The following is an 18,383-nucleotide window of genomic DNA, read 5'->3' on the forward strand; positions in this document are numbered from 1 at the left end:
TCAGAGCTGAGGTTGAAAAGCCATAACACATAAGTTCTCAACAGGATATGATCAATAATATCAAAGGCTGCACTGAAATCTAACAGGACAGCTCCCACAATCTTCTGATTATCAATTTCTTTCAACCAATCATCAGTCATTTGTGTCAGTGCAATACATGTTGAGTGCATGCTGAAAGACTGATGTTAATTTGTTTACAGAGAAGTAGCATTATCTTTGGTCAAACACCATTTTTTCCAACAATTTGCTAAGAGATGGCAGCAAGCTGATAGGTCTGCTGTTAGAACCAGTAAAAGGCCGCTTTACCACTCTTGGGTAGCGGAATGAATTAGGCTTTCCTCCAGGCCTAAAGACAAAGACGTTCCTCTAGGCTCATAATACAGATATGACATATAGGAGTGGCTAGAGTCAACTACCATCCTGAGTAGTTTTCCATTTAAGTTGTCAATGTCAGGCGGTTTGTCATTATTGATCAAAAACAAATCCACCAAACTAACTTTACAAAATTCTAACTTGCAGTTTTTGTGTTTATTATGGATTAGCTATTCCTGGGGCCTGTCAAAATTGAGGCAGTTATACATTTTTAAAAACAATACACAATTCACAACACACTAAGTGTGTGCCCTCAGGCCCATGCTCCACAACCACATATCTACAATGAAAGATCCATGTGTATGTGTGTGTATAGTGTTAGATAATTTCAGGTCCCCAAGAGAGTAGACATCTCTGTTTACATCAGATACAATAACAAGCATTTCACACATATTATTTAGATACTGACTGTTAGCAATTGGTGGTCTATAGCAACACCCAAAAAGAAAAGGTTTTAGATGTGCCAGGTGAACCTGCAACCACAATACTTCAATAACACTTGACATAAGATCTATGCATTGCAGGGATATGGCTCTGAATATATACAGCAACACCTCCCCCATAAGCACCTGTCTCTTCTATAGATGTTATATCCTTGTATTGCTACTGCTGTATTATCAAATTAAGTATCCAAGTGAGTTTTGGAAATGAGTCATATATTAATGTTATCTGATGTTAGCAAGTTATCCATTAATCAGTTGGTGTGTAAGTGTGTGCGCTGTGGGGTTGAAACTACGAACCAATAAGCTTGGCTCTCGCATCCCTTCCAGGCTTTTGAGAGGAAGGGTGGACAATGAGCCTGTCATGGCGGATGCAAGCAATATCCCCACGAGCTCTGGCAGCTTTCATGGCTGGGATAAGTTATTTTCTCTTCTGGCGCACAGCTTCAGGATAGGCCTCGTTGAGGAAGATATACGTTCCCCTCAAGTTCTTGGGTCTTTCCAGAACAGCTACCTTGTCCTTGAACCTCAGGAACTTGACTACTATTGGCCTGGGTCTGTCACCTGAGCCGGTGGTGGGTTTTCCAGTCCAGTGGGCGCGCTCCACCTCAGTCTTCCTGTGGTCCATCTTCAGTTTCTCTGAGATTATTTCCCCCACTTTATCCTTAGACTCCGTCCAGGACTTATGTGGAGATTCTGCAATTCCGCCCACAACCATGTTGTTCCACCTTGATTGTCCCTTGAGATAATCTGATTTCTCTGTCATTCACATCCAGAACTGATGTCCTCTTTCAATGACTTAAAGATTGCGGTCATCTTGCCGTTCTCCTGTTTAAACTCATCGAGCTGACCCTTGGAGAACTGCAAACTCTTCTTCAGATCGTCAATTATTTTATTAGTTGACTCCACCAGTATTTGGACAAAACACTTGAAGCCATTTTCTTCTTGTTGTATCAACTGCTTGCAGGAGGTCTATTTGTTTATTTAACGGTACTCCAGCTGGCTTTGGTCTTTGTCATGGTAAGAATGTAGGTTAAACTGTTACACTTCGTAGTTTGACACAGGGCAGGTCGCAGAGAATATTGAAGAGAATAACAACAAACAGCAGGGTCTAGACAGCCACAAGCCAGGGACAATCTGCAGTCCCAGCCACAATGGCTAAATGCGTTGCAGGCTGTGTTGCAAGCTTTAGTCCCAGCCTGCAACACATTTAGCAACAAAACCATGCTAGCTTGATAGGCAGCTAGTTAGCAGCTAGGCCAAACAGCTCCTCAGATCCGGTCGGTAGGATCACTGGACAGATAGCAGCGGTCCCAGCAACTGATGCCAACCGCGTAGCGGGATCCAAACTCAAAAAAGTAGTTATGAGTCACTCAGGTATCATTATGAACACACATAAGACATTGCAAAATGTGTAGAATTGCAACATTTTCTCTGTCCAAAAAGAAGGGTGAGAAGAGTTTGGGGTACATGTGTTGCGAGGTGGGGGTTTGTTACTACACCGATAAATAACAATATACATCCTGACCTATGCCACCTAGGAAATGTGCGTGACCGAACCTTCTCAAATAGTGTGAGTACCCCTTGTCTAGGGGTTGGCGATATTGCCTAAAAGTAAAAATACATGTTTTACTTATACACAGTATACAGTACCAGTCACAAGTTTGGGCACACCTTGTCATTCAAGGGTTTTTCTGTATTTTCTACACTGTAGAATAATAGTGAAAAAAAAAACTATGAAATAACACATATGGAATCATGTAGTAACCAAAAAAGTGTTTAACAAATCTAAATATATTTTATATTTGAGATTCTTCAAAGTAGCCACCCTTTTCCTTGATGACAGCTTTGCACACTCTTTGGCAGTGGAAACACGTTCTCTGGAGTGATGAATCACACTTCACCATCTAGCAGTCCAATGGATGAATCTGGGTTTGGCGGATGCCAGGAGAACGCTAACCGCCCCATTGCATCTTAGCTGTATAGTATAGAATGACATTCTAGACGATTCTTTGCTTTCAACTTTGTGACAACAGTTTGGGGAAGGTCCTTTCCTGTTTCAGCATGACAACGCCCCTGTGCACAAGAGAGGACTATAAAGAAATGGTTTGTCGAGGACGGTGTGGAAGAACTTGATTGGCCTGCACAGAGCCCTGACCTCAACCCCATCGATGAAATTGGAAATTGCGGCAATGTTCCAACATTTAGTGGAAAGACTTCCCAGATGAGTGGAGGGTGTTGTAGCAGCTAAGGGGGACCAACTCCATATTAATGCCCATGACATGGAATGTGATGTTCGACGAGGTGGTGTCCACATACTCTTTATCATGTAGTGTATATCGATATTTAAAACATTTCTCTAAATAAGCTTTTCTGTACAATGAAACATCAATATACAGCAAACAGTCAGCTATAATCTAATGAGCTCAGGGCATGTAAAATTATCCCTAGGATAATTATAAGCCTTCCACAACCATAAGAACCCCTTATTAAATTCAATTATTTTATTTAAAAAAAAATGTGCCTGCCTTTTTGCAGTAATGACTGATCTGGCAAGGTTAAATTGATGAAGGCAATAAGGTGATAACTTCTTTCTTATCCAGCCACTGACAGATGATATCGTTATATTATGAATGGCCCACCACTAGGTGGCACTGATGTAATACCATAACACTAATTTTATATCTACTGAAACAAGGCCCAAACCAAACGTCATCACGATGATATTTTAGTGTTAGTATTAGAACGAGGCCCATCAAAATGAGCAGATTAGCGATCTCACTGGCTAGCAAGCTAATAATAATGAAAATAATACAGTTATAGAACAGTTCTAGCATACTAACAAAACTTTATCTTAAGCAAAGTGTTAAATTCTTATTTTTCAGAGTAAATAACCCACAGACACTAGAGAAGCTTTAACCAAGTTTAATTATTCTCAAAGGTTCTGTACACCTGTAATCAGACAGCAAAACATTTCTCTCCATTGGTTATAGACACTCCCTCTCTCCAATCCTTAGGTTATGCCCAAGAGAAAGAAGGTAACCAGATACTAACCCTGATTACTCCCTTAACTTCTTTGGGGTAGGGGGCAGTATTTTCACGTCCGGATGAAAAGCATGCCCAGAGTAAACGGCTTGCAACAAAGCCATAAAAGCTAGAATATGCATATTATTAGTAGATTTGGATAGAAAACACTCTGAAGTTTTCAAAACTGTTTGAATGATGTCTGTGAGTATAACAGAACTCATCAGGCAGGCAAAAACCTGAGAAAAAATTCCAACCAGGAAGTGAGAAATCTGAGGTTGGTCGATTTTCAACTCAGCTCCTATTGAAGATAGTGGGATATTGGTAATGTTGCACTTCTTAAGGCTTCCACTAGATGTCAACAGTCGTTAGAACCTTGTCTGATGCCTCTACTGTTTAGTGGGGCCGAAGGAGAGAGGAATGAGTCTGGTCTGCCATGACCTGAACATGCTCTGACCATGCGCGTTCACGTGAGAGCGAGTTCTGTTCCATCGCAATTCTGAAGACACAGGAATACTCCGGTTGGAACATTATTGAAGAATTATGTTAAAAACATCCTAAAGATTGATTCAATACTTCGTTTGTCATGTTTTTACGGACTGTAATATAACTTTTTTTTACTTTTCGTCCGTACTTTACGCTGGACCTGCCCGCGCGTCGTCAGTTTGGAAAGTGTACTGAACTCTAGAACAAGGAGGAATTTGGACATAAATGGACATTATCGAACAAAACAAACATTTATTGTGGAACTGGGATTCCTGGGAGTGCATTCTGATGAAGATCATCAAAGGTAAGTTAATGTTTATATTGTTAGTTCTGACTTCTGTTGACTGCATAATATGGCGGCTATATTTGTGTCTTGATTGGGCTCTGAGCGCCGACTCAGATTATTGCATGGTTTGCTTTTTCCGTAAAGCTTTTTTGAAATCTGACACAGCGGTTGCATTAAGGAGAAGTGCATCTAAAATTCCATGCATAACTGTTGTATCTTTTAGCAATGTTTATTATGAGTATTCCTGTATATTGATGTGGCTCTCTGCAAAATCAAAGGATGTTTTGTGACTTCTGAACGTAAGGCGCCAATGTAAACTCAGATTTTTGGATATAAATATTAACTTTACCGAACAAAACATACATGTATTGTGTAACATGAAGTCCTATGAGTGTCATCTGATGAAGATCATCAAAGGTTAGTGATTAATTGTATCTATATTTCTGCTTTTTGTGAATCCTCTCTTTGGCTGGAAAAATGGCTGTGTTATTCTGTGAATAGGCACTCACCTAACATAATCGTTTGGTTTGCTTTCGTCGTAAAGCTTTTTTGAAATCGAAAACTGTGGCTGGATTTACAACAAGTGTATCTTTAAAATGGTGTAAAATACATGTATGTTTGAGGAATTTTAATTATGGGATTTCTGTTGTTTTGAATTTGGCGCCCTGCACTTTCACTGGCTGTTGAAGAGGTGGGACGCTAACGTCTCACGTACCCTAGAGAGGTTAAGGGGAACTGACCTCACCCCTCACCTCCTGACCTCAACCCCTCCTTCACCTAATCCACAGATATCCATCCGTCTTCCCTATATCAACACATCGCTCTCCTCCATCAAACACATCCCAAAGCCTTCTCGCTTTCTACAGACTGTCTCAAGGCTTCTTCTCTATCATTTATGCAATATCTCAAAGTTCAAAGTTTAGCCGATTCCAACAAAAGTAACAAGGGATCTTCCATAGTTTGAGTAAAGAAGTATATCAAGTCAATTTAGTCAACTTTCCTGCTGTCTGTCATGATGGAACCAACCTCTTAGCACTGCTGCTGTTGATGCTTCATTCGATGGGTGCGGTTACAACATGTAGGAAAGGCAGGTCAGGATTGTTTGTGATTGGTAGATCACTTTTTGAAACACGGTGCATGTGCTGTGACACAGTTGAGGTGTGCTTTGGTTGATTATGGGCTGACAGACTCGATCCAGATGTGTGAGATGACGCAAATGCTGATGTTATAACAAAAACATAAAAATGTGCTACCCGTGATACAGGCATTTCCTATTACACTCAAAAACTTTTGCAAATGAATAGCCAAAGCACGATTTATCACCCACCGCTACCTTAGTCTAACCACATTTTGGCTGTTTGCTTTCGTTTGGTTCCTAGTGAATACATCCCAGGTGAGGATGTAAGCAAACCACTAATCATTTGAAGCTAAACATCTGCAATTATCCCCCACAGATGGTTTGTACCATTAAGAATACAGCTTACTTGTCAATGAAGTCATCTGTGCTTTTCTTCTGTATGTTGTCTGCATGGCGGAGGAGCCAGATGATCTCGTCCCGGGCAAAAGAGAGAGCCATGAACACAAACAGAGCCTGTGGGAAAAACAACCTGGCCTTTAGACTCAGACATCCTATCACACAAAAGGGAAGGGAACACAGATGCAAAACACATGAATTGAGGAGCAAACTGAAGTGAAGAGGAAATTCAGCAACTCTTGGGAGGACAGTGGAAGTTGATCAAAATAAGCCTTTATCAACGTCCACTGTCCTCCAAGTTTTGCTGAATTTCATCTTCAGACTATCACACATAACATAGATAACGTGTGTTATTTATTGAAGATGACTTGTCGGTGACAGAAGCAAATTGCACACTTATTCAACAATACATATCCATCGACAGATTAAAAAAGGGGATATTTTTACCTTTGGGCCCAGCAGTCCAGGCTGGTCAGACAGAACTGTGGCCAACTCTTTCAGGGCAGACCTAAGATACTTGCGCCTTTCTCTATGCATGGATCCACTGCAATGAATGCAAAATTCATGTTTTATTGATTTTGCATGATGAACATTCTATTGCAAGGCAGTATAATAAAAAAAACTACTGGGGACAATGAAGACGATATACTTACGCTTGCGATAGTGCTTGTTCTTTGCATTCTTTGATGTCATTTAGACGTTTATTGTAGCTGGAAAACAACGGACGTTGTTAAAATGATGGAAGGTGAAGGGAGACTTCTGTACACATTTACTAAGGTACTTTAATTTTGTACAACAAAATGTGTCTGAATTCATTTATTACGTCTCTCTCTCTTTGCAAAGGTACTTGGTTCTTACATGGACTAGTTACTCCGCTATGATCGAAAATACACTCTGCCCTTGAAACTAATGCCTGAGTTCAAAGTTGCAGCTAGCGGTCTTTCCACACTGAGCTTTCAGAAGAGCAAGTTTGGATTTACACAGCAGTGAGTTGACACTTGACTTAGAATTCAACAGTCCTGCCGTTTGTGCTAGTTTGATGACATATCTGGCAGATTCATTGCCAGTACTGGTTGAGCAGATTTCAAAATCAAGGATCAACCCACCAGGAAAATACATGTTGAATCAATGTTCTATCAACGTCATCTTTTGTCACATTTTAATGTTACGTTTTAGTTGACCATTCTGGTCCCAATTTAAATGCAGCTGATAACGGCTTCATAAACACGACATGCTTTATAAAGAGTTCATAAATGTGGCATAACAGTGTGACGTAACCCACTGTCAAATATGACAAACCTGTGCTTTATAAAGGGTGTTTGATTTTATAAAGTTTGATTTGAGAGGAAGTGTCTGGGAACGAGATTATGTGTAATGTGACTAACATGACTTCACGAGCATTTCGCTACACCCACAATAACATCTGTTAAATATGTGTATGTGACCAATTAAATTTGATTAGAATTTGATTCGACTTTAGAGCGTATTCTAACCGACCCAACCCGTCACCCTTTATAAAGCAAATGTTTTTCATATTCTACATAGTGGGTTATGTCATATTTGACAATGGTGATTATGTCAGTTATGCCACATTTATGAACCCTTTATAAAGCATGACATGTGATTATAGATCCTTTGAAACACATGTCGTGCTTATGAAGGCTTTATGAAGCCTTTATGAGCTGAACGTCATTTAACTAAAACTTAACCTAAAACTACAAAAAAAACTTAGTATAATTTTTTAAATCAAAACTAACAAACAGAACTGTAAACTAAAATTAAACTTAAATGAAAAGTGAAAATGTATAATAACCTTGGTACAGATGACTTTGGAATGATACTTCAAATTCAGCATGAACAAAAAACAAAGCAAAATAATTTAAGGGTTTCAAATGTATTTACTACTTGTATCAGTCATGTAAAACAAAACAATTACAAGATATGCTTCATGAATCCTCCTGCAGCTCATAAGAAAGACACAGAGCGGTGTATTCTGAGTGGTTTGAGGGTGGTGTGTTGGCGAGCGGCTTACCCACGGATGTTGACGAACAGGTCCTCACAGGACTTGTGGATGTGAAAGACCTCATCCCTGAAGAGACAGAGGCAGGTGCTGCTCTGGAGGGCCAGCTTCCACAGGCTCAGCGCTGCTGGGTCAGTATTCAGCACCGCGTGGCACAGGACGAACCCGACTAGTGGAGAAACGGGTTAGTACTGTAAAAACTGCTGAATGCTGCTCTACAATTGCAAATATAGTAACATTTATTATTATACTTATTATACTTTTTTCACAGACACACCTGAAGCATTTTAATATTTCTTGTGACTGTTATAAGACAGGATTTTTGGAGCCGGGATCTAGTTTTAAGTAAGCAATCCTTGGACAAGTAAAGCCTTAGGGGCAAGAGCCTAACTCCTGTTAATGTAGCGCGAGGCAGATTGATGTACAAGTAAACCCCCTGGACAGTACACTAATCTGTCGCAGGGCCTTACCCACAATTCAATCTCCTTATTGAGGAGTGCCAAGCAGAGGCATGAAGTCCCATGGTTCGGTATGACTTGACCAGGGATCGAACCCCCAACCAGCCAATCTCAGGGCAGACTCAAAATGAATCCTCCCTGACCAATTTGGAAAAAAAACAACACAATAACTTGAGCAGTAAACTTACACACAATCCATTTCTCCATACAGTCTAAGGAGAGGTATTCACAGGGCATCTAGAACAGAGACCAGAGATTTGTCAGGATATATTCACAGATGAAGTTAACTGAAAATATATTATTGGCCTGTTAATAATGTGGACTATAAAAACAGCTTGTCCAAAACATCTATGAACACAATTGTCCAAACGGCAGAGCTGGCTAGTACATTTACAGAATGAGTAGAATAAATGGGAGAACACATGGCATGTCAACCAGATAAGGTGTTGGATGGGTGAGCGGTGTTAACTGATTGGTGTGAAAGTGGGTTTAGTAGCAGTTTAGTAGTAGTAGGGGCTTAGGAAAGTGACTGGGCAGTAGGCACTGACTGTGTCTGACTGGGCTGGGTTGAGCATGGTACTGGGGGCGCTAATCAGGCTCAGAAGCTGGGCGTTCCTCCACTGGTCTGCAGACAGGTTCCTCCTGGGGTAGACCATCTGCAGCGAGATGAGTGCGTCTGACAAAGACTATCGCCATTGGAACAGAAAGAGAAGGAGATAAATTGGAGGTATTTCTGGGTGCATAATCATTTCTATAGGTATTCACTTGCTAGTTAATAGGAAATTGTGGACATTTCTTACATGGTGCTATCTGTGCCGTGTATGTAAAACAGTGCTATCTATTTTTCGTTTGTATATTAGTGTTATTGAGGAATATATTCACAGATGTCTAGTGTCTCACCTTCCCATGAGGGACAAACTCTTCCATCATCTTTTTCAGAGGATTCTCATAGTCCACGATCATTTGGCCCAGCCTTGGGTATTCCCTGTCACTGGTTGCGGAGGGGAGGGGGGAAAAAAGTCAAAAGACATCACATAATACATTTCACAGAGGATAATCCTGCTCATAGCTCTAGCTGTACCTGGCCCCGTGTGTCATTTCATGGGCGTAGTTGTAGAGTCCAATGATTGCTTTCCGCTCTTCAATACGGGACAGTAGCATCATTAGTGTAGTGTAGGTGACAACTAAGTCAAGGTAGTTCTTGGTGAGGTCAAAGTTAACCGTCTATAAAGACAGAAAGAAAAACTTCAGATAGCTTTGATTAGGATTATAGAAACGGTATAATCTGAGGAGATTTGAAAAAACATTTATTTGTATACTTACAACATCAAAGAAAACCTGGCAAGCGTCAATAGTGTTCAGCAATTCAGAAACATTGTCCTAAAAGTAATATAAAACACTCATGTCTGGATTGTATAGGTACAACATAGCTAAATCGTATATGATTGTACAGGTGCACCATTTTCCTACCACTATTCAGAGTAATGAAGAAATGGCTACACAGACATTGATCTATCCTAATTAACACAGCTATATACACATCTATGAGCGTTGGACTTGTAACCGAAAGGTTGCAAGATCGAATCCCCGAGCTGACAAGGTAAAAATCTGTCGTTCTGGCCCTTAACCCACTATTCCTAGGCCGTCATTGAAAATAAGAACTTGAAAATTGAAAATAAGAACTGACTTGCCTAGTCAAATAAAAGGTAAAATAAATAAATAAATATATAAAAAGCATATTACATTATGCTTATTATTACATGAATATACCTATTAAAGTAGTTTAACATTGAGTTAAAAAAAAGTATTTCCTTACCTTGAATTCCATGACATCCACAAATGTGAAGTAATATAGAGATAGATTCTTTAGTATTTCAGACTTTTCTTTTTGAAGCTGTGCAAGCTGTTGCTGTAAATGTAGAATAAACAATTTGTTAGGTCTCTCAAGGAGCATGTCAAAGTAGTCATGTCAAACTTATCTGTAAGGTTCACTTCTTTCACCAGCAGTCACACACCATGTCATTCTCCTGGTTTGATGGTTGACATTTTACGGCACTATTATTTTCTATATTTCATACCTAACTTTTGAATTTGGCCAATAACCTATAACTTCTTGAGTAAACCATTTGTCAGTGTTAAAGTTTAGATAGTTTAAATACACCAGTCTCCAGATGTTATTAGCTAATGACTTCATGACAAAAATGCACTGTAGGGAACCCTTAGGTACTGAGTGACCAGTATTTTATTTTTTTAAATTATTATTATTACCCTTTTTTACTTATTATTAGCCAATTTCATGGTATCCAAATTGGTAATTACAGTCTTGTCTCATCGCTGCAACTCCCGTACGGACTCGGGAGAGACGAAGGTTGAGAGCCGTGCGTCCTCTGAAACACAACCCAACCAAGCCACACTGCTTCTTGACACAATGCCCACTTAACCCGGAAGCCAGCCGCACCAATGTGTCGGAGGAAACACCGTACACCTGGCGACCGTGTCAGCGCCCACTGCGCCCGGCCCGCCACAGGAGTTGCTAGTGTGCGCCGCCCCATGGGTCTCCCGGTCACGGCCAGCTGCGACAGAGCCTGGACTCGAACCCAGAATCTCTAGTGGCACAGCCTTAGACCACTGCGCCACTCAGGAGGACGTTATCCAGTATGGTTTGTAATTGTGGTATGTATGACTCTAATATTACCATGAGCTATGCTTTATTGCCAAATTGAGACTAAATATTGGTCTAGCTATGTTTATCTAAATCAGCTCTAGCATTAGCTATATACAATTATTAATTGTATTCTCTTACATATATTATAGGACTGTCTTGTATGTCAGTAAAATGTTAATGCACCGATAAGGACATGTTTGTTCTGACGTTAGTAAGTCATTTCAGGCAGTTAGATTACCCATGCCCTATATTACATTTCATGGAAGACCAATAAAATACAAATATTATCTATTATTAATTCAAAAAACTTTTCTCTCCTGCGAAAATGGAAATACAGTCTTAGTTGTTACATTTTCACATGAATAATGCTCCAATCAACATCTCAACCATACAATTCAATATTAGATTTTTTTTAGCTGGGCCAACTAGTTCTGACATAACGTTGCCTCAGAGTTGAATAGCATGAGGGTAAAGGGGCTTAGCTTTCACATATTTTCAAGAAAAATTAGCAAGAACAAGTTGTGTTTGCATGTTTCCCCACTGATATACAGTGTTTACACAGGTAGCTCAACGCTAATATTTTTTTCTCCACTTTTGACCAATCAGATCAGATCTTTTGCCAAAAATATCAGATTTGGGCTAACTGTGTTAACCCAGCCATATAGGTCTAGCTTGTACGATAAATGTATAGTCTAATTGTTAAGAATAATGAGTATTCAAATAGAATGGTTTAATGACCAGATAACCTAGTTGTCAAGATGCATTACTAGGCTATACGAAGGAATCCAAGAACTGAAGCAGAATTAAACTGATTTCCGCCTTAACCTAGATGGGGTGGGTAAAATGAAACTTAGATTCCTTTGCATAGTCTATCAGGATAAGAAGCAATAGGCTAGATGAGAACTAAAACTGTTTCACTACAAAAAGGCAGACTAAGCAAAGCTAAGCAAAGCAAAATGGCACTACAAATAGCACAAAATTACCATAAAGAACAGTCCAGAAAAAGCCAAATTAAGCATGCAAAACATTGAACAAAAACAAACAAAGAATTTCACACAAACACAGCAAAGGCAAATAGTAAAAAGTAGCATATATATGACAACACAAATGTACAGTACATATAATGTACATACGGTATGACTGTGATCATACATTTAGAAGTTACCATTTTTAAATATTGACAGACAATTTCCGGCGACACCATGGCTAAAGTAATTTTATATACACTGAGCGTACAAAACATTATGAACACATGCTCTTTCCATGACAGACTGACCAGGGTAATCCAGGTGAAAGATATGATCCCTTATTGATGTCACTTAAATCCACTTCAAATCAGTGTAGATGTATTTTTGAAATGTATTTAACCTTTATTTCACTAGGCAAGTCAGTTAAGAACAAATTCTTATTTACAATGACGGCCCCCACCAGCCAAACCCGGACGACACTGGGCTAATTGTGCGCCGCCCTATGGACTCCCAATCCCGGCCGCTTGTGATACACCCAGGGTGTCTGTAGTGACGCCTCAAGCACTGAGATCTAGTGACACCTCAAGCACTGAGATGCAGTGCCTTAGACCGCTGCGCCACTCGGGAGCCCAGGTGAGGAGACAGGTTAAAAAAAGATTTTTAAGCCGTGCGACAATTGAGACATAGATTGTGTAATGTGTGCCATTCAGAGGGTGAACGGGGTATGGTAGTAGGTGCCACGCACACCAGTTTGTCTCAAGAACTGCAACGCTAGTAGGTTTCACAGTCAACAGTTTCCTGAGTGTATCAAGAAGGTGTTCTTAATGTTTTGTACACTCAGCATATTACATTTTTTACAATTTAATCATTAAGCAGACTATCGTATCCAGATCGACTTACAGTAGTGAGGGGATACATTTTCATACTGTTCATCCGTGGGAATCGAATCCACAGCCCTGGCGTTACAAGCGCCATGCTCTACCAACTGACTATATGGCAGTTACTGCATCTGAACGCTCACAGACAAAATCAATAACATTAATACAATATCCTACTACATAAGGTCATTTGAATAAACTTAAAACAGAACTTACATTATTGTTTCGTGTCTCTATTGCAGGGAATTTTCGTACGATAAACTTAACCACCGACTCCAAGTTTTTGTCTACCAGGTATGACGGCTTTGCTTTGGGGTCCCCGCATGCCTAAAGTGGAAAGGGAGGAGAACAGAAACAGCTAAAAATGCTACAGCAGTCATCTTTGAATACTGGCTGATTCTCATTGAGCAGCATTGTTAGTCAACTAAGAAGGTTGTTAATTAAGTTCATGATTGACAGGATGAACAGGCAGAGTGAAAATGGTTTCATTTTTGCTGAAAAATGGAGTGAGCAGAGAGAAAGAGGAAGAGAACAAAACATTCTACACAAGGTCTCCTGTTTAGGTCTCGTAATTTAAAAATGCCATCTGGAATCAATAGGTTAAATGCAGTTTTTTGTCCTAAATTATGATCAGGTTTACATTGGGCAGTTCTCTACAAAGGGGATTGTTCTTAAAGGGGAAGTATACCTAAAATAAAACATTTCCCAAGTTATTCCATATATTGAAACTAGTTAGGTGGAGTTATTAAGACTTCACCCCCTCTCTCACTGCAGTCTAGAAGAGGAAAGCTGAAAAACGTTTCTTTGGAAAGTACTAGCTCTGCTCCGTTGTCATTCAAAGACATATTGTAGACATTCTTTGTTTAATTGAAGGCATACGACTAAATAGGTTACCACATTCATAGACAAAAATCATTCGTAAAACCCCAAATAACTTCCCAGATCTTCATTGTAAAGGGTTTAAACACTGTTTCCCATGCTTGTTCAATGAACCATAAACAATTAATGCACCTGTGGAACGGTCGATAAGACACAAACAGCTTAAAGACGGTAGGCAATTAAGGTTACAGTTATGAATACGTAGGACACTAAAGAGGCCTTTCTACTGACTCTGAAAAACACCATAAGAAAGATGCCCAGGGTCCCTGCTCATCTGCGTGAACGTGCCTTAGGCATGCTGCAAGGAGGCATGAGGACTGCATATGTGGCCAGGGCAAAACATTACAATGTCCGTACTGTGAGACGCCTAAAACAGCGCGACAGGGAGACAGGACGGACCGCTGATCGTCCTCGCAGTGGCACACCAAGTGTAACACCTGCATAGGATCGGTACATCCAAATATCACACCTGCGGGACAGGTACAGGATGCAACAACAACTGCCCAAGTTACACCAGGAACGCACAATTCCTCCATCAGTGCTCAGACTGTCCACAAAAGGCTGAGAGAGGCTGGACTGAGGGCTTGTAGGCCTGTTGTAAGGCAGGTTCTCACCAGACATCACCGGCAACAACATCGCCTACGGGCACAAACCCACCGTCGCTGGACTAGACAGGACTGGCAAAAAGTGCTCTTCACTGATGAGTCACGGTTTTGTCTCACCAGGGGTGATGGTCGGATTCGCGTTTATCGTCGAAGGAATGAGCGTTACACCGAGGCCTGTACTCTGGAGCGGGATCGATTTGGAGGTGGAGGGTCCGTCATGGTCAGACTGAGCTTGTTGTCATTTCAGGCAATCTCAACGCTGTTCGTTACAGGGAAGAGATGCACTGCAGTACTTAATGCAGCTGGTGGCCACACCGGATACTGACTGTTACTTTTGACCCCCCCTTTGTTCAGGGACACATTATTCCATTTCTGTTAGTCACATGTCTGTGGAACTTGTTCAGTTTGTCTCAGTTGTTGAATGTTGTCATGTCATACAAATATCTACACGTTAAGTTTGCTGAAAATAAACACAGTTGACAGTGAGAGGACGTTTCTTTTTTTGCTGAGTTTATAATGACTTAAATTTCCTTTATTTGTATGGCATGTTCAATGAAAACAAAGAAACTGACGTTTTTCGGCTGAGCTACTTTGATCAAAAGTAGTATCAGTTTTGAGTCACGAAATGTATACTTTTCCACTTGAAATATTTATATAAAATAATCAGATGTTTTATGTGGCCGACTGCAACAGCGGAGATGGTTAACAACTGCACATGTGCGCTCGTGGGGCAAACTCTGACGCACAGTGCATTCAGAAAGTATTCAGACCCCTTCCCTTTTCCCACTTTTTAAAAACGTTACAGCCTTATTCTAAAATGGATTAAATTAATGTTGTTCTTCAACAATCTACACACAATTCCCCATTATGACAAAGCAAAAACAGGTTTACATTTTTTTGCAAATGTGTTAAATAAAAAACAGAAATGCCTCATTTACATAAATATTCAGACCTTTTGCTATGAGACTTGAAATTGAGCTCAGGTGCATCCTGTTTCCATTGATCATCCTTGAGATGTTTCTACAACTTGATTGGAGTCACCAAGACTCTTCCTAGAGCTGGCTGCCTGGCCACACTGAGCAATCGGGGGACGAAGGGCCTTGGTCAGGGAGGAGGTGACGAAGAACACAATGGTCACTCGATAGAGCTCGAGAGTTCCTCTGTGGAGATGGGAGAACCTTCAAGGAGGACAACCTTTTCTGCAGCACTCCACGAATCAGTTCTTTATGGTAGAATGGCCAGACGTAAGCCACTCCTCAGTAAAAGGCGCATGACAGCCTGCTTGGAGTTGGCCAATTGGCCCCTAAAGGACTCTCAGACCATGAGAAACAAGATCCTCTGGTCTGATGAAACCAAGATTGAACTCTTTGGCCTGAATGCCAAGCGTTAGGTCTGGAGGAAATCTGGCACCATCCCTACGGTGAAGCATGGTGGTGGCAGCATCATGCTGTGGGGATGTTTTTCAGCAGCAGGGACTGGGAGACTAGTCAGGATCAAGGGAAAGATGAACAGAGAAAAGTACAGAGAGATCCTTGATGAAAATTAGAGCGCTCCAGACCTCAGACTAGGGCAAAGGTTTCACCTTCCAACAAGTCATTGACCCTGAGCATACAGCCAAGACAACGCAGGAGTGGCTTCAGAACAAGTGTCGAAATGTCCGAGTGCCCCAGCCAGAGCCCGGACTTGAACCAGATCGAACATCTCTGAAGAGACCTGAAAATAGCTTTGCAGCAACGCTCCCCATCCAACCTGACAGAGCTCGATAGGATCTGCAGAGAAGAATGGGAGAAACTCCCCAAACACAGGTGTGCCAAGCTTGTAGCCTCATACCCAAAGAAGACTTGAGGATGTAATCACTGCCAAAGGTTCTTCAACAAAAGTACTGGGTAAAGGGTCAGAATACTTATGTAAATGTGATATTTCCATTTTTAAAACATTTAGAAAAATGTTTTTATAAAATGTTTGCTTCGTTAGAGGTTTTGTGAGTAGATAGATAAAGGAAAATCATTTCATACATTTTTGAATAAGGCTGTAACGTAACAAAATGTGGAAAACCTCAAGGGGTCTGAATAATTTCCGAATGCACTGTTTATGTCCTTATTTGGAGCTTGACGCCACATGGTATGCACTATATAAGACATCTAGGGAAAAAGGCAAAGTTTGTCTATCTTTCAATGGAAAATATTGAGATGCAGGAGATGGCTAGTAGCGATAAAAACAGTAAATACTATGTAAACATTCCTACAGCCAATATTGCAAATGTATCATGAAGTCCCATTGTGCCACAAATAACTGAGGTCAATTTCCCCATCTCACTCACAGGTTCTGGCGTCAATAGATCGGTCTTCAAACGACTAAGCAACAGCAAGTACCTCTGGCACCCATGTGAGTTCATGTTGTCTACTGGATATTTTCACACCTTTTCCCAATGTGTTGGCTAGCCATGACTTATTTGCATGACAACATTTTAGGCAACTGTAGAGCCTTGTGTGGAATACCTGGCCGCAGGAACCACCTGGTGTAGATTATTTCCCAGTCTGGTCCATTGTTTATCTGCAACTCCCTCCCCCTGTCAATAGGGGCCATGATTATCCTAACAATATGTAGCACAATGGCCATAACAAAAAGGTTTTATAGGTTAGTAAACATGGCATCACTTGACTTATGTTTGGAAGTTAATCCTTTCTCAATACACATAATACTAATTTGGAATATAATAAGGAAAATGTGGACAGGGAACAAGCTACTTGAATAACTTGATAGACCTAATTTTACATTTACATTACATTTAAGTCATTTAGCAGACGCTCTTATCCAGAGCGACTTACAAATTGGAAAGTTCATACATATTCATCCTGGTCCCCCCGTGGGAATTGAACCCTGGTCCCCCCTTGGGAATTGAACCCACAACCCTGGCGTTGCAAGCGCCATGCTCTACCAACTGAGCCACACGGGACCACGTTGTGTTTTTAGTGTTAGTGTTTTTCTAGTGTTTTTCTGCACCTCACAGGACTGTTTCGGTTTCGGTTCTCACTTTGTTATTTTGTTCTAGTGTTCAGTGTAAATAAAAATCATGAACACTTACCACGCTGCGCTTTGGTCCGATCCTTCTTCATGCAACGAAGACCGTTACATCAAAACAAGACATGGTACCAAGAACAAGATGAAACCATATAGCCGAAACGAGTCACTTACGATTCCCCACATGGCAGTTTTTTGTCATTATTATTATTATTATTATTATCATTATTATCATTTGTCATTTTCTTTATACAAGTATTTTTATTATAAAATAGATCATGCATGTACATCACATTTTGAATACATTATGTTAGAATAATATGAAGTACCATATTTCCTGTTACAACATAAGCTACCGGTATTTTGTGAAACACAAAAATTGATCATTAAGAATAAGTCTGTGTGTGTACCATGTAAACATGTCTAACTGCCCTTTGCATTAATTGTGTAGGTGAGAAACACTTCATCCCAAAACAGTGGGTGGCCAACAACAACAAAAAACTTTAAAAAATGAACAATTTATTTTTTTGCAGTTCAGGGAGAAACTGGTTGACCAGGTGCTGGAAAGGTAACATCCAACGGTGGTTTACAAGAATCCTTCACATCCCACCTGCCCAAGCCTACTTTAATCTTCCAGCCAACATTACTAGAGGAGAGACCTGAGAAAGGACCCGGTTAGAAGATATCACTTCAGAATGAAGTAGACAAAGACTTTCATGATGCACATACAATAGGTTGCTAACATGTTGTATACTAGTTTCTAAAATATTTGTATATGTAACTAAAACAATGTTTGAATGTTTTGTA

General features: G+C 40.4%; 1 protein-coding gene across 2 annotated transcripts in view; it reads right to left on the bottom strand.

The window, feature by feature from the left end:
• LOC120033316 (nck-associated protein 1-like) overlaps positions 1 to 18,383 on the bottom strand; it is a 54,849-nt gene that overhangs the window by 24,835 nt on the left and 11,631 nt on the right. The window contains exons 2-12 of one of the 2 annotated variants that reach the window (XM_038979615.1): positions 13,288 to 13,398; positions 10,377 to 10,469; positions 9,884 to 9,940; positions 9,642 to 9,784; positions 9,461 to 9,551; positions 9,109 to 9,246; positions 8,749 to 8,797; positions 8,115 to 8,271; positions 6,736 to 6,792; positions 6,530 to 6,626; positions 6,093 to 6,199 (exon numbers count right to left, since the gene is read on the bottom strand). In XM_038979615.1, coding sequence (XP_038835543.1) covers positions 6,093 to 6,199; positions 6,530 to 6,626; positions 6,736 to 6,792; positions 8,115 to 8,271; positions 8,749 to 8,797; positions 9,109 to 9,246; positions 9,461 to 9,551; positions 9,642 to 9,784; positions 9,884 to 9,940; positions 10,377 to 10,469; positions 13,288 to 13,398 — 1,100 coding nt within the window. Of the gene's footprint in view, positions 1 to 6,092; positions 6,200 to 6,529; positions 6,627 to 6,735; positions 6,793 to 8,114; positions 8,272 to 8,748; positions 8,798 to 9,108; positions 9,247 to 9,460; positions 9,552 to 9,641; positions 9,785 to 9,883; positions 9,941 to 10,376; positions 10,470 to 13,093; positions 13,218 to 13,287; positions 13,399 to 18,383 lie in introns of those variants that run through there. The other variant, XM_038979616.1, reaches the window with a different exon arrangement.

Source organism: Salvelinus namaycush, chromosome 40 (assembly GCF_016432855.1).
Source record: "Salvelinus namaycush isolate Seneca chromosome 40, SaNama_1.0, whole genome shotgun sequence".
Lineage (NCBI taxonomy): Eukaryota > Metazoa > Chordata > Actinopteri > Salmoniformes > Salmonidae > Salvelinus > Salvelinus namaycush.